Genomic DNA, 23558 nt, shown 5'->3' with positions numbered 1-23558 from the left:
CCTGTAGTAAAGGCAGTCCTCCTGATTGGTTGCACAATTTTTTAAACTCTTTAACCCCCTTTGGGAAACATTTTTAAATGTCTTCTTCCTTTTTACCCAAATCCAACAGAAAGAACTAATGTTATCGATTTTAAATTCCATATAGATTCAGTCCCTGTTGACACATTACATTTCCTAGTTAACTTTTTCTTGTTCTCTTACAGCTAGGTGTGAGCTGTTCTAATTAGTTGCGTACTTTCGAATATTTAGGTCTCTTCCTTCCCCCTCTCCCCGCCAAAAAACAACCTTAATTGATTGGCTTTTCCTTACTTTCTGTATTTTTTCATTTTGATTCCTATTTAGCATAGTGAGTAGTCTTAAAAATTTTATACCTTTCATATCCCCTCATAAAACTATAATAGCTTTTTTTTACATTTTAAAGGAATAATATTATATTATCAATTATAATTCTATGCAATGTTCTTAAAATTCCTCAATTATACTTTTGTTTCAGAGGTAACTTTGTTACTTATTATAACACACATGCCAACAAAAAGAACTATTAACATTAGTTCATAGTGATGTTTTCTAAAATTATATTTGTATTTAATTTCATCCATAAAAGATTATTCAAAATACTAAATTAGATTTTAAGATTGTAGGTAGATATATAATTTAAATATATACTAAGTAGCTAGATAATTTTTAAAAAAAGATACTATCTTACTCTAATGAATTCACTATTTTTCTTAGATGTGTCTCTTGACAGTTTTATTAAAAATATAAGGCAAAGTAGAGAAAATGGAGACTTTTTCCCCAAAAATAAACCATACAGACATTTTCCTGCTTTTGCTGATCACCAATGCTTTGGGATCTCAGTAACCTTGGCAGCACTACAGAACTTAGTTTTATAATGATAAAGAGTTTGTAAATTCCTTCCATATTATCTATTACCCATAGGGGGTAAATTATACTCTCTGTTCATCTCCCTTGCTATGTTGATTTGAAGAGTAGATCCTTTCTTCTTACTTTGGCTGTTGCTTCTTAGTCTTTGGTTTAATAGCTTATGTTAAGAAAATTAAAACTAATTATTTTCAGGTCAAATACTGTGCACATTCTAAATGTTCAATAAATATTTGATGAATGAGTCAGGGTTTTTTAAATGTTGATTTTTTTCAGTGCCCTAATAATAGTTTACAAAAAATTTAAAATATAAAAGCCAAAATTTTTGCAAGAATTAAGTTTATGCCACAGTTTTTGTTTCTATTTGAAACTCGTATTATGGCCAATTACTGCTGTTGATCCCCAAGAATTTGTCAGTCTCTCTTCTAATTAAAAAAAATAAATGAGCCTACTCTATTTCTGCAAGGATCTCATATTACCACTATGCTAAATAGGCTCCATAAATTGCTGTGTCCTGGTGGACAGTCTTCTGGTAATGATCCCCTTCAGACTTAGCAAGATGGGTCCTTGGATAATGAAATGGACTCTTGCTGGGACCATATTCTAATCTAAACCTTTCCAGTGTGGTAGGACCTCTCAATCTACTGGCTTAGTCTTTGACAGCTCAGTTTCACCTTTGTGACAATTGAAACATTAGCATAGAATTTCAGTAGAAGAAGGAGAAGAAAAGAATATTGGTTTTGTTTTTTCAAATGAGGCCCCATATTTTATCTCTAAAAGAATCATATTTGTTTGTTTTTTCTTTAAATAACCTTCGCCCGATAGTATGTTAGCAGGAAACAGTTGGAGATGGCAATCACAAATTGCTTATCATAAAGTGTTCTAAAGTCAGATGGATCAGCTGTACACTTTAAATACCAGACAACTATTAATCTCCTACTGCTTGTAAATTTTGAATTTGTAGTTCGCCCAATCAAAAAGGAAGTGTTGGGAATGAAGTTTGATCTGAATAATTATGGTTGCTGCATAACAGCTCCTAAATGGCAAAGCTAGGATTTAATCCCATGTTTTCTCATTCAGAATTTATTGAATTTTCCATATTATCAGAATACCTCATTAAAGGTGGCTAATTTTCCACATTTATATCTTTAATAATTTAATGTTTTTCCATGAATGAGATAGTTAACTATTTCCTTTTAGCCTTCTGATGAAGATACTGTCAGCCTTAATGCACCAATGTCAAATATCGTGGAAGAAGAACAGATTGTCAAGGAAGATCCTTGTCATCGCCTTAGTCCAGTCAAAGGTATGAGAGAATGAAGAGAAAAAGCGAAGAGGAAACAATAAGGAGGGGCAGGTGAAGTGGCTGAAAAGTCTGACTCTAGAGATAGGAAGACTTCATTCAGTTCAAATCCCATCTCAGGCCCAGAAGAGCTAGTTATTCAGTCTCTTGGGACCCCAGAATTGAAGGGAAGGCACTGATCTGCATTGATAAAAGGAGTTTCTCTACTAAGAGTTTCCTACAACAATGAAATAAGAGGTTGGATTTTAAAAAATGAGAAGGCAAAAGTGTACTTTTCTGTTTTAATGTTATTGAAAAAACATTCTTGCAAACAGCAGCTAACCTACTTGTACAGCTAGTTGGTTGGGTAGAAAAGGTTATCAAATCCATTTGTTTTTACTACCAGATTAGATCTTTGGGGGAAAATCCAACTTTAAAAAATACACGAATTAGTTTTTTTTAGCTTTGAGTGGGGGCTTGTTTCATTTCAGATACTTATATCTGAATCCTTGGATTTATGGCTAGACTCAAACTGGTCATCCCTGCATGGGGAACGGGGCAGGGGAGGTGGTTTCTAGATTACAGATGCCTCATGACACGACCCCAAACTATTCAAAAGCAGACTGGTCTTGAGGGTGAGGTTCACCTTAAATGTCCACTTTTACCTGGACGTGTGTTTGTCATTTGACTGTCTATATGGCAGCCAAATGAATCCCCTGTATACTCCATAGTCTAGAGAGGGGTCTGGAGGCCATCTAGCCCAATCCCCTCATAGATAGGAAAACTGAGGCCTAGAGAAGTGACTTACCAAGGTAACATGGGTAAGAAGTAACAGAGACATTTGAACTTAGGTCCCCTGACTCCAAGGCCGGCTCTCTTTAGATTTTGCCAGCCTTGAAGAGACATAGCTCTCTAATAGAGGATTCAGCCAGTAGCTTAATATGGATAGCCCTTGCATGTACTTTTGGGGAATCTTAAGTCCATTGTATCCAGCCTGTAGTAATTGTGTGAGTTATAACCCCCAGTTTGTGACAAATCCTTTGGTTTTTTTTTTCCTTTTCTGTGTTCACTAGATTTAAAATTTGCAAGTGAGGGGAGTGGGATTAAAATAGAAGGACTAAAGACTCCCATTTGCCCTAATTTCCAGGGCAGGGTGGAGCATCATAAAGATTTATTTAATTTAGCACTTCCTGCCTCTTCCCATGTTCCTTAATAGGCCCTACCAATTACAGATGATGTGGTTTACAATACATAGTCTCTTCAAATGAATAATTCTTTCTTCTGCTGGACTAACTTGAACTATATATTTCCTTGGCACCTAATACTATTATCTACACACAGTGCAAGATTAATCAATGTTTCTTAAATGAATGAAATGTGAGCTCTAGTCCCAGTTTGGCCATTAATTACCTAGCTATCTGTCATTGAGCAAATAGCTTAAACTGCCTGAGCCTTAGCTTCCTTGTCTGTAAGGTGAGGGGATTGGAATAAATGATTGCTCGAAACCCTTCCAGTTCTAAATTTCTTTGATTCTATTATTATCATTGGTTATGAGTAAGCTATTTGGGGACATATAAATATTGATGCTTAATGCCCTGGAATCCATTACTGATCTGGATAGGAATCAACCAAGCTCCACATGGAAGTATTTGGATTCCTGTTCTAATTGATGACTTTCAGATAGACATACTAACATTGAAGCTTTTCAATTTTTATATGGCTAAGTAATCACTTGGAATATATTAGTTTATGGCATGAGTTATGATGAGCTGATTAATATGTAACTGATTGGCATTCTCAATTTCTTTAGTGCTTCTAAAAAGTCTCTATAATGGAATGTTCATTTAGACTAGAACCTTTGTGATTTATCATGCTGTGGTATCATTTCATAAATTTGAGTTTGCAAGTCAGTACGCAAGAAACTGATTTTCTTCACCTTAGTTGCTGTAGTTAATGAATTCTGCCTTCAAGTGGCAATGGCACATCATTCACATTGTCTGAACAATTGACATTCAACCACATTTACTTGAGATTCAGGTTAGAAATTGAATTTTGCATTTAAAATATTACTACTAAAACAATTTGCAATTAAAATATTACTCCTAAAACAACCAAATAGAACAGTTAGATGATCTTATAGAGCAAGCTTTCTGGGAAGCAAGAAAGTATTTCCTCACTCGTCTATTGTTATTAATTACAACTTTATTTAACCTTAGTATTATCTCTCGAAACTTACTTAGAGTGGTTCTTTTTCACTCACGCTGACTTCTGTCTTACAGTCAGATTCTTTTGGAACTAGTATGTGGCTCAGGGCTCTAGCCCAATTTTGCATTTAAAAAATAAGTTTTCTCTGGGAATCCACACACTTTCTATTTTCATCCATCTTGTAGCTCATAAAAGGATGGCCTTAATTTTCTATTACTCTTTGGATAAGCTCTAAATAGTGTTCCATTTAACTCTGCTGCCTACTTCTCTCTCACTCAGCCATACAAGAAATAGAAACATAGGCAGCAGAATACTGTAGTTGAGAACACAAACTCTCACGTATTGTATGGGTTTTTTTAGTGATTTATAAAATTAGAGGAGTTACTCTTTTCATCTGGAATTAAATTTCAGACACTGCTCCATTTTAAAAACCCCGTTGTAGCTGTCTTTCATTTGTTTTTCTTTCCTGCTGTCCATTTTTAGCCACTGTGCCCTTTGAATTAGAGAATCCAAGCTTGTCAATAACTGTGAATTGACTGCATAGAGGTCCTGTGCCTGAAATAATTTTTTTCTCTTTTTATTTTCTCATCAGGGGAATTTCATCAGGAGTTTCATCAGGAGCCTTCCCTTTTGAATGACAACGATAACTCAGGAGAAGAAAGAGAACAGTTCACTGATGAAACTGATGCCCTCTCTACTAAATTTATTAGCTATATCAAGGCAAGTTTAAAAATTTATTTTAATACACTTAACTCTCAATAAAAATAGTCAAATTAACAAATTAAAAAGACAAGGATAAAACCAGGGGCATGCTGGTAAATGTTTAAGCTTTCCAGGAAAAAAAAAGGACCACTTTTATGTTTCATTTGCATTATTCATATTTTCTCCATCACTTTCTTAAATCTAGCCAGGCAACAAAACAATAAAGTGAGCCTTAATTTTTAGGTTTGCTGAATTTCAAGGTGTAAATGCTCACACTGAGAATTTAATAATCAGTTCTTGTTAACTGGTTTGAGGTGCCTCTGACACATCCATGAAATTAACAAACAGAAAATACTTTTGTTCTGTGTCCCCTTCCAGATCTGTCAGCTAATTTTAGCCCTGTCTTCATTTCTGCTTTATTTCTGTCTTTCTTAAAAAATACAGTTGTTGACAATATATACAGTTCTGACTGCTGATTTTGCTCTGCATCACCTTACATGTCTTTCTGCATTTCCTTGTAGCCTTATTTTTATCTTCTGTGGCATCATAATATTTCATTTCAGTATTGTAATGTAATTTATTTAACCATTCTCAAATTATTTTATATGTAGTCTCTAATTTCTTGCTATTACAAATAAAGAAACTTTGAGTATTTTTATACAGCTAGGTCCTTTTTCCATTTATATGTTTTTTTCAGGGACTAAGTCCTATCTACTAAGTCACTGAGTGAGTAGTCATCAGTTTATTTAACCTCATTGTATGTTTCCATATTGCTCTCTAAAATTTTTGCCACAATCTCCATCCCTATTACCAATGGAGTCAAAGACCTGTTTCCCACTAACCTACCAACATTGAACTTTACCTTTTTTTCAAAAAACAAAAAAACCCCACCAAACCACTGTTTCTGCCATTGTAGAGAATCTAAGTTATCTTTTTTCAAAAAACAAAATGAAGCACAATTTTGGCATTGTAGAGAGTCTAAGTTATCTTAAGGTTGTCTTGATTCTAGTTTTTCTAATTACTAGGCAATGCTAGAGCATCTTTCATTTTATTAGTAACAGTTGTTTCTTTCTCAGTAAATTACCTAATCATGTCCTTTGAGTATTACTCCACTGGGGAGTGTGTGTTATTAGTCTTATGGATGTTCGTTAGCTGCTCGTAGCTCTCAGATCTTATAGTCTGATAAATTCATGGGAAATATTTTTCCCAATCTATTTCTTCTTTTTGATTTTGAAGATAATATATTTTTTGTTGTACAAAATCCTTTTTTCTTTATATAATCAAATCCATTGACTTGATCTCCCTGATGACTTCTATTTATTTGATTTCAAGAAATGCTCCTTGTCTCCACAGTTGAAACAAGTAGATTATTCCTTTTTCTTCCATTTCTTTTGTCATACACACATATTTTCATATATAGATGATCAAGTTAGAATTTATGCCTGCATGAGGTATTGATCCAAGACATATTTCTAGTTTTCCCAATAGTTTTTATCAAATAGGAATTAATTTCTTCAGTGCTTTTTTTAAGTATGAGATTGACAGATACTAGTGTTCTAGGCAGATTTTGAGTAAAAGTTTTTAATTTTAAAAGAACTTTGATTTCTTTTGTGTAAGCCCTGAAGAGGGAGAAATTATTGACGGTATTAATAATTGACATTAAAAAGTCGAAATTTCCATATGACTTCAGCCTTGGTGTTAGTTTCCCAGGGTTTTCTTTTTGAAAATTAAAAGATGTTCCCTTCCATAGTCACCTGTACACATGCATGTGTAGATAATAGCCTTTTTATTTGAAGAAAATACAGATAAGTATGAAAATTCATACTTAGATAAGCAAAATTAGATTAAAATTTAATATAATAATAGAGTATGAGGAATATATTTCATTAAGAATCTGAATTGGAAGGGACCTCAGAAGCCATCTACTCCAATCTATGCCTGAACAAAAATACCCTTGACAGTATACCTTTCAAGTGCTCATCCAACTAATGTTTGAAAACCTCTGGGGAGGGAGAGACCTTTTATCTCTTAAGCTCCCTCATTCTATTTTTGAATAGTTGTAATTATTGGGAAGTTTTTTCTTATGTCAAGTCTTAAATCTGCTTCTCTGCAGCTTATACCTGCAGCTTCTTCTATTCTGGCTTCTGGGCCAACTATAACATGATTAATCCCTCTTTCAAATGCAGCCTTTCTAATATTTGAAGGCAGCTATCATGTAAACCCTGAATATATTTTTCTTCTCCAGGCTAAACATCCTCAATTCCTTCAAGTAATCCTTATTTGACATGGTCTTGAGGAGCTTTGCCATTTTGGCTGCCATCAACTGGATCCTCTCTAGTTTAACAATGTCCTTCTTCAAATGTGGTACCCAGAATTGAACACAATACTTATAATAAGATTTAACCAGGGCAAAAGACAGTGCAGCTATCAACTCTGTCATTCTGGACACTAGGTCTCTCCTAATGCTCTAGATTTCCTTCCTTCATTGGTTGTTACCCAAATGTTCTGCACTGCACTTCCCTGGCTCAGGTTCCTATATTTCATATGACCTCTTCCTGATGGAACCAGTGTTTTCATGGAATTATTCCTTTGATTTGCTAGTGCCTGCTTTCTCTTCAGAGAGTAAAATTTAATCCCTTTGCCCTGAGAAGAACTTCAGAGGATTCTTCTCTGCCTCTTCTGATTATTTTAATTTTTTATTTTTATATTGAAGCCCTTTTATTTTTTTAAAATTTACTTCGTTCTCCCTGGTAATTGGGATACATGTACACCTGAATAAGATACATACAAACTTCCAAAGAGCAACAGATTTAATTTCTTATTTAATGAGTAAGGTCAATGAAAAATTATTCTTTCATGGAGCTATTTGCAATAGTATTAATAGTAAATATCTATGAAATGGCTAGCTTGGCACACAATTTTTGTCACAAAAATGTTGATTGGAAGAGGTAGAAAAATGTCATGTGTATTTAAACATTTCGATTCAGGAATAACTGGTGCTCGAACTGCCCAGGATGGTGCTTTCAGCTTTTATTCCACTGGCATAATAGCATAATTATTATGTTTTCACTGTGTTTTGAGTTCTTGTGTCAGCTTTTTATAGTTTTTCTGTTTATTCTTTTGCCATCAGCCATCTCTTTGCTGCTTTAGCTCTTCACCCTTTATACTTAAGATAATTTTATTCTCCTGTGACCTTGAAATCATCTGATAATTGTTTCTAAAGGAAGGGTGAATGATTTCTGAGTACCAGCTAGGTTTGAAGTAAGAAGAGGATCTCATTAGTTAAATGTCTGATCTTCAGTTTATGGGTTCTGTGGCATCTGTTTCTGCCATTCAGAGGTATTTTCTTGTTTACTTGCTGATTTTATCTGTGCCACTGAGAGGAAGAGTTTTCCACTACTTCCAAGTATCAGAAAGCACTGGTTTGCTGGCAGTCTGTTTTCTTCTTCCCTATCATATAAAGTTTCTTAGTGAAAAGATCCTGATAATTTAAATATTTAAACAAACAAGTGGCTCAAAGGAATTAGTAGGCTTCCATTATTGTGATCCACAAAAAAATAGGTCTTTCTCTCCAAGATGTACGGAGAGAACACCCTAATTTGATAAATTAGTTGCAAATCTTAAATAAAAAGGACACTGCTGAAAGTGATCATAAGATTTCCAAATTCAAAGAAAAGAAATTAATGAAATCCAATAATAAAATTTTAAAGGTGAAACTTAGAACAAGTTTCTTCTGACTTAGGACTCTAATAGAACAGAAATGTTAATAAACAAAAGTCTAGTAAAAGCTGGTTAACTAGTCACAGAATTGTGCTGTGAACTCAAGAACAACCTAATATGTAGAAATCAAATTAAGTTAGCAAATATCTATCGAATGTCTGCTATGGGTAAGGCCCTGTGCTTTATGATAAGGGGATATAGGAGTAAAACCAAGTGGGTTAAACTCATGACTCTATAGATTTGAAGACAAGCAAGAAAGCCCAAAAAATGGAAATCAGGCCAGCCTTGGCTCTGCTTTGGGACACGTACTTAACAACATTAAAAGTTTATGGTACACTGCTTAACAGCTAAAAACTGCCATATTGTTTATCCTATTGGAAGCACTTAGGAAACTGTAAAGGGCTTTATAAGTATGAACTATTATTTGGAAAGAGCTGTGGACTTGGAGTCAGTCAGGGATTCATTTTTCAGCCCTATCAATTACTGGCTTTGTTACTGGGGAAAGACACTTGATCTCTCTGAGTTTGTTTGCTCATATGAAAAATAGAAATATTAATGCTCAGAGGGTTGTTATGAAAAAGTGCTTTGAAAACCACAAAGTACTACATAAATGTGAATTATTACTAATAAGCTTGTTCATGTTTAAATGTGATCCTATAGTAGGAGAAACCTACACTTTGCTAGGGATCATCTTGAAAGCATGTACCTCGGTAATCATAACAGTATGTAACTTTGTAGAAAACCAGACAATCTCCCCTTTTCATCTGGAAAGGATAAATACTATACACAAGTGACAGTCACATAATCGTTTGGACCTCCAAATGAAAACAAGAAGGTAGCTTTCTATAACTACTATAATTGAAAGCCAACACCGAGAGCAGAACCCTCCTCCATTATTTTTGCCAGACATGCAGAATCTAAATGTGGAAATTGGTGGTTTGTTCTTTTGAAAGTGCATTGAGTTTGCTATGAGAGAAAACCAATGAAGTCTACTCTCTCCGTTAAGTAAAAACTTAAACAAAGAAGGCCGCTGCTGTGTTCTTTTCCAACTGGAGGCCAGCTTTGGGCAGTCAGCCACCTTCCCAGGAAAAAGGCTAGCACACTCCTTACTGGTACATCTGGCAGAATTGGCTGGTACTCTTGAACCTAGTTAATGATGTGCCAAAACCAGGACACAGAAAGCAGTCCTTTTGTCTTCTGTTCCTTCCTCACCAGGGGAAACATACACCCATTCAGGGGTGGCTTCCGTTCTAGCTGTCAGTTGAGTTAAAGCAGCATTTCTCTGTGTCAGAGATGAAAGTGGAAGGAAACACATGGTCTACCAAATGGAAGGACAAATGTGAGACACACCTTTCCAAATTAACTAGCAAGGCATAATCTCTCCGGGGGAAGAACTTTTAAGTGCATCCCGACTGTTGTGCACTTTTAAAATATTAGATTAAATTTGTGGCATTTTCCTGTTAGTAAGTATGTGTACACTTTTCTCCCCCCTTCTAAGCATCCTTCTCCCCTGCTACTGGCAAAGGTGAAGGACCACCCAGGGACCTGGCAAGCCCATGAAAGGGATCTAATCACCATCATGGGGTATTGAGGGAATAGTGAGAAATAAAAGCCCAGCTTTTTAACTACTGTAATTACTGACTTCAAGCTGATAGATGAAGCAGGTTTGGCACAGGGTCTGGCTATTGAATAACAAAGCCCTGTTCTCAGAGGACCTGTATGTTGCTTGTTCACAGGGCAGAACAGACGACTGTGATGAATTGTTACGGATAGAAGAGGACACACACTGGCAAACAGAAGGAATGTGAGTACTGATTTATGTTAAGCACAGAATCTAGTATTAGCCATTTTTCTTCCTTCTTTTTCAGGTGGAATGGTAGTTAGCATATCATGGTAACATTTTAACCAGTTTTCCTTTGGACAGCTCTTTTTCTAAAAAAAAAAAAAAAAGTCCATTTACATTGATGAAAATACAGAATCTATCTATTTCCAATTCATGTTATCGTGGCATTGCACATTTAAGAATAATGTGCTAGGTTAACAAACCACCTTAAGCCTCTCTTCCATGGCCTCTGTGCTTATGTCTGATTGTCCTGTAAGACAATGGATGGATTCAAGATGATTTCTAGATTCTAGGTTCCAGGTTTCTTTATATTTTATCATTCCCCCAAAGATGGCAACCAGAGGGCATCAGTGAGTCTTTAGCAAGAGCCTTTGAAATGGACATCTAAAAACAGAGTGTTTTTTGTAAGAATAGCAAACATCTTCCACTGTGTCCTAAGTTTAACTAGAAAGACAGTGAAGATATTAACAGACCCTTCTTACCAGTAGCTCTAAAAATGGAATTTGAGTCCACATCCGTTTCTCCCTAAAATAGTCTGTCTTTATACATGTTACATTGTACATGACCTTCACTTATCATTTGCTCCCCTTCTCCCAAAGGAAGGATTTCACAATATGTTCCAGGAAATTATTCAAAGGTTCCTCTACCTGTAGAAGGACACCGACCTAAATTTCAGGGTTAAAGGAGACTTTCACCTTTATATCATTCATCTTTTGGTCAAGAGAGTGGAGGAGTTCTTTTAAGGTCACTAACACATGTGCTCAGCTGTTCAGTGGGATTGCTTCCTTGAGACCAGAGAGGCTCACCCGGACTTTAAAATCTTAATATTATTAGCACTGGGAAGAATAGCAATAATAATAATAGTAATTAATAATAGCTAGATTGTATGTAGTACATTAAGGCTTCCAAAGCACTTTACTAGCTTTCTACAGTTTATTCTAAGAACAGTCCTGGGAGGCAAAGATTAGTGTTCTCATTTTACACATGAGGAAACTGTTTCAGAAAAAGGTTAAGTGACTTGCCTGGGGTCACACAACTAATAAACTTCTGAAGCTAGATTTGAACTCAGGTCTTCCTGAGTCCAGGTCCAATGCTCAATCCACTGAACCACTTAGCTGCTTAAGACATTGCTTTTCCAGATAAGAAAACTGAGTCCCAGAGGAATTTTGTGACCACTCACTCTGAGGTCATATAGCTAGTTAGTGGCAGAGAGATAACTTGAACCCGGGTTTCCTAATTCACCCATCCAATATGTAGGACTTTTTTTTAAGGTATTGCCATTTCTTTTTTAGAATGAGAATGGAGTTGGAATAAGAACTTACTTAACTGCAATTAGCTGTGCTAGATTCAATAATATTTAGAGCTAAGTATATTATCCAAAACCTTCAACATTCAACGGGCCTTTATTAACATTAATTGTTAAGGTGTTAATTAGCAACTACTATATATAAAGCCCTCAATGAACTTACCTTCTAGTAGGGAAGATTAAAATATATGCAGATATCTTTAATGTAGAATAAATATAGGAAGACCAGAGCAGTGTAGCTGAACTGCTGTGATGGTTCCAAAGAAAGGTCATTCCTTTCTAGAAGCATGGGGAAGCCTGTCTGAAGAAAAGGCAGTGTTGAGTTGGGTATTGAATTTCTAGGACTATAAGTTGTAGTGGTGTCTAACTGTATTAATAAAGGAAGTTTCCTCACCTAGGAATTAACTTTACCCAATGAAATAACAGGTCCAATCCCTACTCTTATCTTTTGAAAGCCAGGTAGGATTTTGGCAGACAAAAGTTGGGGCATCTATTCCATACATAGAGACGTCTTATTCCTGGGTCCTTGGTGCAGTGATGATTATGATGATGGTGGTGTTGCTCTCTCTTGGCTTTCTGTCACAGGACAAATTTATCAGATAACCAAGATGTGGATATAGCAATTATGGATCAACTCAGAGAAGCAGTAGATTTGTTACAGGATCCCAACAGGTATGCTTATTTTCCCTTGATCCTAAGTCTCATGTGCAAGTAGTAGTTTTAAATTAATATTTTGTATATATTATTGACCATTTTTTTGAGTTCTCAAAGCAAATGATGGCTCAGTCTCTAAAGTATTCCCTAAGGAGAGGTCACTGTTCTGAAAATGTAAATACTTACAAATGAGAATCTTCAATGTGTTCCCTACCTTTGTGAAGAACCAAAAAATATATAAACAGATTTTCTCCTGACTCATAGAAATCCACTTCAGACATCCACCTTTCCATTCCATTCTGTGCATTATCCCAGTAAGCATACCTCCAATAATTTCACTCCCTTGCTCACAGACTTGATTTCCAGTTCTTTGTTAACACAAAAATGTAGTGTTTTGGTATTTATGGAACCTTTTTTTTAAATGGCCCTACTTGAAGTATGTGCCTAGCAATGGAATCTCTGAGTTACAGGATATGGACAGTTTAGTCACTTTATTTGCATAATTCCAAAAGCTTCCTAGAATAATTATACCAATTCACAGATCAACAGTCATTCATTAGTTTGCCTGTCTCTCTACAACCTCTCCAACATTGACTATTAAATCTGGTGCTTTTTAATATTACTGTTTTCTTCCCTATATATTATAGAGCCAATTTTTTAAAAAAAAAGTATTGTTTTTAAAGGTTAATTTTTGATAGAATAACAGATTTCAGAGATTTATGATAAAAATATTTGAATACCAAAAAATTAGTTGAATTTTGTATTTCTCATTCAGATTTGGTGGCTTGCAATATTGATATTGTCTTGATTCATTCTCCTATCAAGACCTATGTCTTAATTCATTCTCCTAGATGTATTAGCTATTTATGCAGCATTTTCCACAAGTAATTTTAATATGAACTTTTCCCCAACTTTGAATGGCTTTGAGTTGGCTCATGTTAACTTTCTAGTTGTACTTATCTTTTATAGAATAGATGATTTTTTAAATTTTATATAATATATATAATAATTTTAAGAATTAAGTTACATATGACATTTATATATGATATTCATTTATATATGACCTTATTATGTATGAATTTATAAAAATTGTTGACAGTTCTTTCTATAAAGACCCAAATACCTCCATGGTATTTATATTTCTGTCAGTAATTGATCTGGTTCAGAAAGCAAATAAGGTACAAAGATGTATTTTAACATGTGATCCTTATGATTTCATCAGAAAATTGCTAGAGCAAAATAAGGAATTGGATTGCAGTGTCATCGTTGTTCACTTGTGTCCAGCTGGAATAGTTTGCCGTTTCCTTCTCTAGTTCATTTTACAGATGAGGAAACTGAGGCAAAGAGGGTTAAATGACTTGCCCAGGGTCATACAACTAGTAAGTGTCTTGAGGTCAGATTTAAACTCAGGTCTTCCTGGTGCTGCACCACCTAGCCCAACAGCATCCAATGGTAAATGTAATAAATTAAAGGTTGGTGAAAAGATTTCTAAGTTGGAGATTATAACTCTTTCAGAATATCTGTTATTTCAAAAGGTGAAGCAGGATTCATCTGTTTCACATTATTGACATTTTGAACTAAATATAAACACTTTATTAAAATTCCTTGCATTATCTCTTTGGGTGTCAAGCTGTCCTAGAAGAGAGAATTTATTAAGTGACCTTCCACTGACTTTAATAAAAATTACCTCTTTTTTAATAATGAGTTTTGCACTAAAATTTCCTAAGGAACCAAGTATTTGAATATTCAGCTCTTTGATATTTATATTCTTTAATGAGGCAATAAAGGTTACCGAACTCAGTGCATAAAAAAACTCAATGAATAACTCACAAAACTATTCTTTTGTTTCAAACTTTATAGATTAAATATAGATATTACAGAGAGAAGTGTCATGAACCTCTATCCCATGGACTCAGCAACAGCCTTAGAATTACAGGATTCTACACTGAAGTATGTTTAGCTTTCATTTCACTGATTCATATTTTTATTTTTCAAATTGAAGATTTTGTTCTTGACTTTTCTATGCTTTGTGTGTTTTTCCCCCTTTTCCTCACAGTGGTCAAATACAGCCAGAATCATCTCCTGATTGTCAGGTAAGCAAAATAAATTTTGTGTGTGTGTGTGTGTATGTGTATGTGTGCATGTGTGCATGTTATAAAGTATATATATTTTATATTTTGAGAAATATTAACAACTGAAATATTAAATGGGCAAAATTTGAGAACTGCTTTTTGAATGTGTTCCAGCCAGTGAATCTCTTATTTTTTCTTCATCTTGCCCTTCTTCTACACTCAGCATGCCCCACCTGCTACTAAAAATAGAAGATACCTATTTTCAAAGTGATCTGTTTGTTCGAGGTGGAAGAGACGTAATCACAGGGCGAGGTATACATAGATGGGAGAAGTGGGTGTTGCAGAAAATGAGGTGTTTTTTTCTGGGGAAGCTGAGGCCACCCTGTGAAGCCAAGATGGGTTAGGATGAAAGAATGCTGACACCAATATGAATCTCATCCAGCACTAAGATCCCCTGAGGCAAAAACCTTTCTCCCAAATTACAGATATTTGACCAGCAAACAAAGACCAAGTAGCCCAAAGATTGTGGCTACTCATTTGAAATGGTTTCTTGGGAATTAAACAGAATAACACCAGACAAATGAGTAGCTAGCTTGAGTAATGGACACTCTCAACCTGTAATTTACTTGCTTTTATGTATTTTCCCCTTGAGCCCCTCTCAGCCCTATAGTAAAAAAAAAAAAAGTCAGTCCAGCCCTAACTGGGTGACTAAATATAAAGAAACTTAGAAGAGAAGTAAAAAGGAAATATTTGGGGAGCAAAGGTTATGGCCTTGAAGGCACCCCCCTCCTAACCACTGTTTCCTTGGTTGTGGTGGTGGTACCAGCCAGTCACTCAACAGCAGTCTCCTACACAGGACTGCCTTGAGTCTATGTGGTTTTACTCTGAGGTTGAGAAATACACTCTCAAAATTTTCATAGTGCCATTTTCACATAGGCAGAGTATGTGACCACATATGTTTCAGCAGACCTGAGGCGCACCTTCATTCCCCATTTTCCAGACCAAAACAAAACAGTAACAAGACCTCTTCCATTCAGCTTGATGGTATATAAATTAATACAGTTAGAGTTTCATTCCTTTAACTCCTTAGCTTTGCCCCTAGTTGTGTGTGTATGTATGTATGTATGTATCCCTCCTAGAGGTAATGTGTTAATTCCTGTCAGTAACACACATTATTATTAAAGAGGCAGAAATGCATAGTGGCCAGTGTGTGACACTTGGAGGCCTGATGCCTAGGCCTGATACCTCACCAGATGGGTGATCAGGGGCAAGTCACTTAATCTCTCAGTCTGTTTCCTCATTTGTAAATGGAGGATAATGATGTTTGTACTACCTATCTCACAGGGTTATTTATTATGGATGACTTGGACAGATTTTTTTTTTCTAAAAGCAAGTTTTTATAGGCAATGAGTGCTCAGGGCTTTAGATGCCTGAGGAGAAGATCCAGGTGTGCGACCCAAAAGGATCCTCAAAAGAAAAAAATTGGATTAGAAGAGATAAATTTTACCTATTTTCCTATTTGGGCCTAGGGTTGGCCTTGTTACTATGGAATGTGACTATTTTTTTTTATCTGAGCCTTTTGAATGTTCTCTCCTGAACTAGAGCCTGGGCTCTAGTCCTGACTGTCATTTACTAGCCTTATAACCTTAGAAACTTGGAACTTCTCAGTGCCTGTTTCCTTATCTATAAAATGGAACTAATGATAATGCCCAACCTGCCTCCTTTAAAAGTGTTGTTATGAAGCTCAAATAATAGGGATGGATACATATGGATATGTGGAATGTCCAAGTAGCGTGCCAACGACAAGGTGTTATTACAGTGATTTAACTACAGCTCTGTATATCCCAGTGCCTGTGACATGCCACTCCTTTGATTACGAAGTGTTTTGGTTGTCTAAATGTTTAACATGTGTCTAAAGTTCTGTTCCATAATGCTTCCCTATCTTAGGGATACAGTTTTCTTCCAGTGAGAATGAGTTAAATTTCTGACGTCCACTCTGGATTATCCAACTGAAAATTAATTCTTCACACTCTTTGCTTCTTTTCTCTTTATCTTGGACTTTTGTCTACTTTCACCTAGAATTCTGAATGGAATAAGAGATAAAGGTTGAGCCTGTGATTTAATTGGTGTAAGCAGCTCCCAGTGGGTAACTTCCTTTGCTAATGCAGGTTGACACCTTCTCTGTGATTTAGTCATAGAGCTGACTAAAGCAGAGGGATCAAACACACAGTGTATCACTGCCACGTGCCTTAACCAGATCAAAATTTAATTGGGAAATACTTAACCAAAAAACCACAATAAACCAAAGATATTAATATGTGTTTTTCTAAATCAGTATGAAGCCCACAGGGATCCTTATGTAGGATTTAGTGGCCCTTTTTCTGTTTAAGTTAGACGCTACTGGCCTAGGGCACTGAGAGATTCAGTGACTTGCCTGGGGCCAGACAGTCAATGTGTGTCAGGAGCAGGACTTGAACCTAGGTCTTCCTGGCTCTGGGGGCTACAATGTCACATTGCCAGGAATAAGACACAGTTTAGTTTTATAGCTGTTGATAGTATGGATAACAGGTGTCAGGGGAAAGCATTCAAACTGAAATCTAAATGAAATTTCTAAAATGAAAATTTGTAGGCTTCAACTGATGTAGATTTTCCTGTCCTATTATAATGGCTTTAAGCTGACTGTAGAATACTGAAACGTTATAATGTCAGTATAGGATCAGGTTATTGCACTGCTGAGTTACCATAAACTAATAATAGCCACTGGGGGTTGGGGAAAAGTGAAAGATGTGGCACTTCACCAAAACCTTTGTCTCTACTCTGTCCGAGTTGAGAGACATGCACAGCTAGTGGTGGGTTGAGGCAAAAGGAGTTCGGGTTTCTCTCAACCAACGTCAAGCCACCAAATCCCCTGAAGCTCGGAACAACATTTTTAGGATCCGTGCACATTATTCTGGCTCACTAAGGAGGGGAGGCAGCTTCACCTTCACAAAGAAGGGAATCCTGGGAAACAATATTTTAGACATTTTTACAGCACAGCACATTTTATATAAAGGGTAGAGTACCTGTCAGTGAACAACATTATGGCTCTCACTCCAGCTTTCTCAGTCGGTGTTGTAGTCAGAGATATAAAGAATGGTTACACCCTGACTGATTTGGCGAGCAGGAGGTGAGATGTCTTTAGATGGCCATCAAGACGTTTGGTTCACCATCATCACAATCATCTCTTTACAGCTGGAAGACCCCTTAAAGGTCACCTCTAAAACTACCTCCCCCTCCACCTCTTGCCAGTTTACATGGATGAATATAAAATTCAGTTTTATAGATGAAGAGACTAAGGTCCAAAGTGATTTGTCAGACTTTACATAGGTAGTAAATGACGAAGGATTTAAATCCTGGTCTTCTGACTCCCAGCTCAACATGCTTTCCATTGCTCACTACTCACAGACACACACACACACACACACACACACACACACACACACATACACACACACACACACTCACACTGACACATGAATATAATAAATGCTACAAGATTTCACAGAGCAACCCTCAGTATTACCCTCATTGTGAACAAAGGCAGGAGAATTGAAAGTTGCCTATCATGCTCTTTCCTTGTTCTCTTTACGGACAAGATTATGGCCTAAGGGTTTCTGTAGAACGCTCTCCACACTGCACCATTTGGTTGGATTCATCGCTGTTCACTCCCTCAGCTGCTGGCTTAGGAGTCCCTATCCATAGGGCAAAACAATCCATCCACATGGCAAAAAAAAAAGTTGAGGAGTGAGTCCTGAATCTGATTGATCATCTGACTGGCATGACAGAGGCTAGTTGGGAGGATTAGGATGGGGGTAGGGGCAATGGTTGCCATCAATTGTATTACCTGTAACAGTTAAGAATATGCTTCAGATATCCATAGCTTCCCATAGCAAGTTGTTATAGAAGTGTCATCTACAGTTTTAACTAAACCCTTCTTAAACCTAGTTTATTTTCAGTTTTCGTTTCCTAGGGCATTCTACTGGTTTTGGGAGGGGGGAGGGGTATACTTCCTCTTCATTTAGAACCTACTTATAATTGCATAACATTTGACCTCTCTGGACTCTGGATTATTCAGCCATAAAATGAGGGGGTTGAATGAGATGATCTCTAAGGTGCCTTCCAGTTCTGGACCCTATGAACACAAGCATCAGAGCATTCCCATTAGTTCTAATTCTTTAGGACTTAGTCATACATGTTTATCTTTTTCATGATTTCATAAACTTTTATCTTTTGCTCCATAATTTTTTAGACTGCTAAGACCTACTTTTTAAAAATTTAATAGTTCCTTGGTAGGAAGTCTGTCCATCACCTTGAATATTATATTTGCCTTCCTCTGGACCATGACCAGCTTCATTTCCTTTCTAGCAATGTAGCAGCTAGAACCATACTCATCATCATAAGTGTGGAATGCTGGGTAATAACAGTTCAGAACTGATGATTTTGGAAATATATTTTTAGACTTTTCTTCCCACTAAATTCATTATCTCATACTTGACCAAATAGTTATATTCTATTAATTTCCTGGCTCTTCCTTAAGTTTATCCAGAATTAGCACTTTGTCATATGGACAGACTTCTTTCCATCTACAGGCTTAAAGATTTCACTATGTATATGGTCTTCCAATCCAGTCAGTCCCGGCACCAGTTCCTCCATTTCTAAATTCTGCTCATTTGTCCCCAGCTTTTATGTCCTTGGTCCTATCCAGTTCCCTTTCCTTGTCTATAAAACATTCCTCCAAGATAGGAGAGAAATAGCTGGTTGGCCTGGAAAATTAAAAAGTCTGTGAGCTAAAGGAATGCAAAAAGGAAAAACAAGGGAAAAGTTGGTGCCTAGGGCTGCAGAGAGCCAATACCTGAATTTTATGACTCCTTTCTATTTTTATGTTTCTCTCCACTCCCATTCAGATTTAGAACATTATATTTTTGGCCTGGTCTTGAGTTCAAATAGTTTATGAATGCTTTGTAATCTGCTGGGTGCCCAAATGAGGTGGGGACCTGAGAAGCATAAGGCAAGACACCTCCTGCCCTTGAGGAGGAGGCTGGCTGGCTGGCTGGCTTGGGAGATGAAGCCTATGTACCACAAAGACTTAGATAATGAAAGCAACACCATATGTAATCAAGGACTATATTATGTGATTTGAGTGCTCTAGGAGAAAAAGGGAGGGAGGAAGCAGAAAAAAAGAGCGGTCTTCAGTGAAACATTTTTAAAATGCACAGAAGAGAGCCTGAGAAAGTTCAGAAGGGAACCCAAACAAAGCAGCACTGCTACTGTCATGCTAAATTTAATATATACTTTTCCAAAAAGCAAGCTGTACATGAATAACTATTGGATCCTGTTATCAGATTTTGTTCTCCTTTGGATATTAAAATCTTCACGTGTGTTAAGTTCATAATTTTAAAAGAAAGGGAGAGATCAGTATAAATTGGAGTTGTCATTGAAAAGTCCCAAGAGGAGAGAGAGGAATCAAATTGGACCTTGAGGGATAGCTAGGTTTGGAGAGGTGGGGAAGAGGAAAAAGGGCATTCCGAACAGAAGCACTGATGTGAAAATTAACAAGGAGAGTGTGGAGGGCAAAAAGGGAAACAGCATGATTTGAAACACAGGGTTCTTGTGCAGGGTATAGTGAGAAATGTAATTGGGCCAGGGAGACCAGGGTGCCATTGTGGAATGACTGGTTTGTAATCAGAAGTGTTGTGTTACTTTACGTTACCTGGTCTTGACCATGATCGTTTTACTTACTGATGTAGGATAACATTTCATTGTATTTGGAATTGAATATGCTCAGAGTTTCATATTTACTATATGACCTCACTGATCTAATCTCATGTATTACAAAATGAAAATATAGAGGAGAAACTAAAGGAAGGAATTACTTGGAGGGTAGACCACATGTGAAGCCAAAAGTATATGTCAGCAGTTTGAAAAATGGCTGTTCTGTTATGAAGTGACAAGGCAGTGACAGTTTATTCTCAAGATTAATTTTCTCCTAGGAGTTTTATGTCTAACACTAAAACACTTTTGGACAGAAACCTTCAGCAGTTGATCAAAGGAAAAAATATCTAGACTTCACAATGTTTTGGTATCTTACATAAGAGGAAATATGCTAATATTTAAAATTTGTGAGGTTTTTATGAGGCTATGGAATATTTTCAGGACCCTTGATTACGTCTTTTCATTGACAAATCTAATGGCTTTTTCTCAGTCTTCATCCTTCTTGACTTATCTGCAGCTTTTGACCCTTGTCAACCATCCTTTCCTTTTTGATATTCTCTTCTCTTCAGGTTTTCATGACGTTGATCTTTCTGGTTTCTCCTACTATTTATATGTCTGACAGTTTCTCCTCAATCTCTCTTGCTTGACCTTGGTCTGAGTCATGGCCACTAATAGTGGCCCTCAAGGTTCTATCCTTGCCCCTCTTCTCTTCTTCCTCTGTACTCTTTCACCTGCGAATCTTAACAGCTTTCATGTATTCAGTTATCATTTCTATGCTGATGATTCCTGTATCTGCTTATCCAGCTCTATCCCCTCTCCTGACCTATAGTTTCCAGTCTTTGTCTACTGGACATCTCAAACTGAATGTCCCATCAATATCTTAAACTCAGCAAGTCCAAAACTGAGCTCATTATCTTCCCACCCTTCTTCTGAACTTTCCTATTACTGTCAAGGGCACCACCGTCTTCCCAGTCACCCAGGCTCACAACCTGGGTGTCATCCTCTACTCTTTATTCTCCCTCTTAATTCCCCTGCATTTTCAGTCAAGTTGCCAAATTCTATCAATTCTACCATCAAAGCATCTTTCACATATACCCCCTTCTGTCCTCTGACACTACTAGTGCCCTGGCACAAGCCCTCATCACCTCCACTCCTGGACTATTACAATAGCCTTCTAACTGGGCTCCATGCTTCAAATTTCTCTTCACACCAATCCATCCTTCTTTCTCTTGTCCAGTTGATCTTCATAAAGCCCAGATCTGACCCCATTCAATAAAATCAAGTGGCTCCTGATTACCTGTTGCTTCCAGAGTCAAATATGGAGTACCATTTAGTGTTTAAAGCCCTTCGTAACCTGGTTCCTCCCTACCTTTCCAGTATTCTGACATCTTACAACCTGTCCCCTATGTACTTGGCAATCCAATGACACTGGCCTCTTGGCTGTTCAGAAAACGAGTCAGCTTTATCAAAGGGCTATATCATCAGAGGATCAGACAAGGAGGTTGGAAACAGATCAGGGCCTGCTGAGGTCCTTGGGAGGAGGGGCTGTTTACTATTTATAAACTATACAGTTCAGAAGATTTTGCTAGGGTTCTTATCTGGGTCAAGTAGGACCAAACATTGCAGGGAGGAAGCAGGGAGCTTAAACCTGGTGGGCAGGTTAAAGTCTGAGGACTACTGCTGATTCATGTTGGAAGTGCAATGGGAACCTGAGGAACTGGCAGCTAGTTGATGGTCAAACTCCTCTCCCTTGCCCTACCCCTCCTCTCCCCACCTCACCAAGACCCTGGCTTCTTCATTTAGTTGTATAGAGAGGCCTCTAACACAGACCTGCAGGAATATTTAGTGGCTCAGAGGTTCAGTGACTTGTCCATAGTCACATAATAAGCTTCAGAGCCAGGATTTAAACCTAGGTCTGTGGGACTCCTCTGAGCCTTATTTTCCTCATCTATAAAATGAACGATTGTTCTCAGTAGATATCAGCCATTTCACTTGAATCCAGCAAGCTTTCCTTGCATATATGCAAGGCACCCATAGATGCTAAATACTGAAAAAACAAAAGAAAAAAATGATTCCTGGACATAAAGAGTTTGCATTCTAGTGGGGGAATAAGAGATGTAAGCAGACAAGTAAATACAAGATATCTGAGGCAAGAGAGCACTAATAAGCAGAGGAAGATCAGCTGGAAGAGTCTGATGCTTTGATCTTGGGGATTTTGGTCTTTACTGTTGCTTTCTGGCTACGAGCTGCCACTCGCTTCACTGCTCTCAATATGCCTCTCCATAGCAGACCTCCCCGATTACATTCAGCTGACTATAGTATGCTGTGGTTTCCCAAATAAGATGACCAAGCTTATTAGGATGCTCTGTAAATTCAGAGTATGAGTGCCTGTGATTGCACATATGCAGATCTATTATGGGTATGATGGATGTGACATCCATTTGATTGTCCATGCTTCCTTTTCTCCCTCTCACTTCCTTGTTCTTTACTGTATTCAGAATCTCTGAATTTATCCTGAATTCTGAATAGGTGAGGTGTGTGTATTATAATTTCTTTTATTCTATCTACCCTAATGTGAGGAAGTAGGCCTTTTTATCAGCTTGTGTGACCACATGTGTGTGTTATTCTACATTATGAGTTTCATGTTATTATAAAGTGTTTGTGCAGTACACTAAGCCTAGTCTACTAAATGTTTTGTTTTCCTTTCAGGTGCAAAATGATCTTTCTTTAGGAAGTATGGGGATCCGGTGTTCTCAAAATGAGGTAAGCTGCCTAAAGGCAAAGGAAGAATAAGTTGATTGCTGTGCTCTGAATTGGCACATCTCCTACAAAAAACATCATGCAAGTCTGTAGTGATTAATGAGTGAATTGAGTTGGTAGGTTCTCAGGGGAATCCCTCTCAATTTCATCTGCTACCACATATTTTACCAGTCTCATTCATGATTAAAGTTCAATTTTTAAGAATAAAATAAAATTACTATTCTTGGAAACAGCCATGGAAACATTTTCATAGAGTACTGTTATTTGTAGACAGTCCTATAAACAGAATGAAAATAGTATTCAAATGGTTGACATTTCAAAGATCTTGTTATCCATAAATGATTCAATATGTTGTTTCCCTATAGACTGTGCATCTGTTCA

General features: G+C 36.9%; 1 protein-coding gene across 1 annotated transcript in view; it reads left to right on the top strand.

Moving 5' to 3' along the window:
* LRCH1 (leucine rich repeats and calponin homology domain containing 1) overlaps positions 1–23558 on the top strand; it is a 251066-nt gene that overhangs the window by 179918 nt on the left and 47590 nt on the right. The window contains exons 8-14 of the mRNA XM_036747909.1: positions 2083–2188; positions 4962–5089; positions 10528–10595; positions 12526–12612; positions 14455–14544; positions 14651–14687; positions 23127–23180. Of these exons, the coding sequence (XP_036603804.1) occupies positions 2083–2188; positions 4962–5089; positions 10528–10595; positions 12526–12612; positions 14455–14544; positions 14651–14687; positions 23127–23180 (570 nt within the window). The remainder of the gene's footprint in view (positions 1–2082; positions 2189–4961; positions 5090–10527; positions 10596–12525; positions 12613–14454; positions 14545–14650; positions 14688–23126; positions 23181–23558) is intronic.

Source organism: Trichosurus vulpecula, chromosome 2, assembly GCF_011100635.1.
Source record: "Trichosurus vulpecula isolate mTriVul1 chromosome 2, mTriVul1.pri, whole genome shotgun sequence".
Lineage (NCBI taxonomy): Eukaryota > Metazoa > Chordata > Mammalia > Diprotodontia > Phalangeridae > Trichosurus > Trichosurus vulpecula.
Note: the sequence above shows the minus strand (reverse complement) of the source record. Positions and strands in the feature narration are given on the sequence as shown.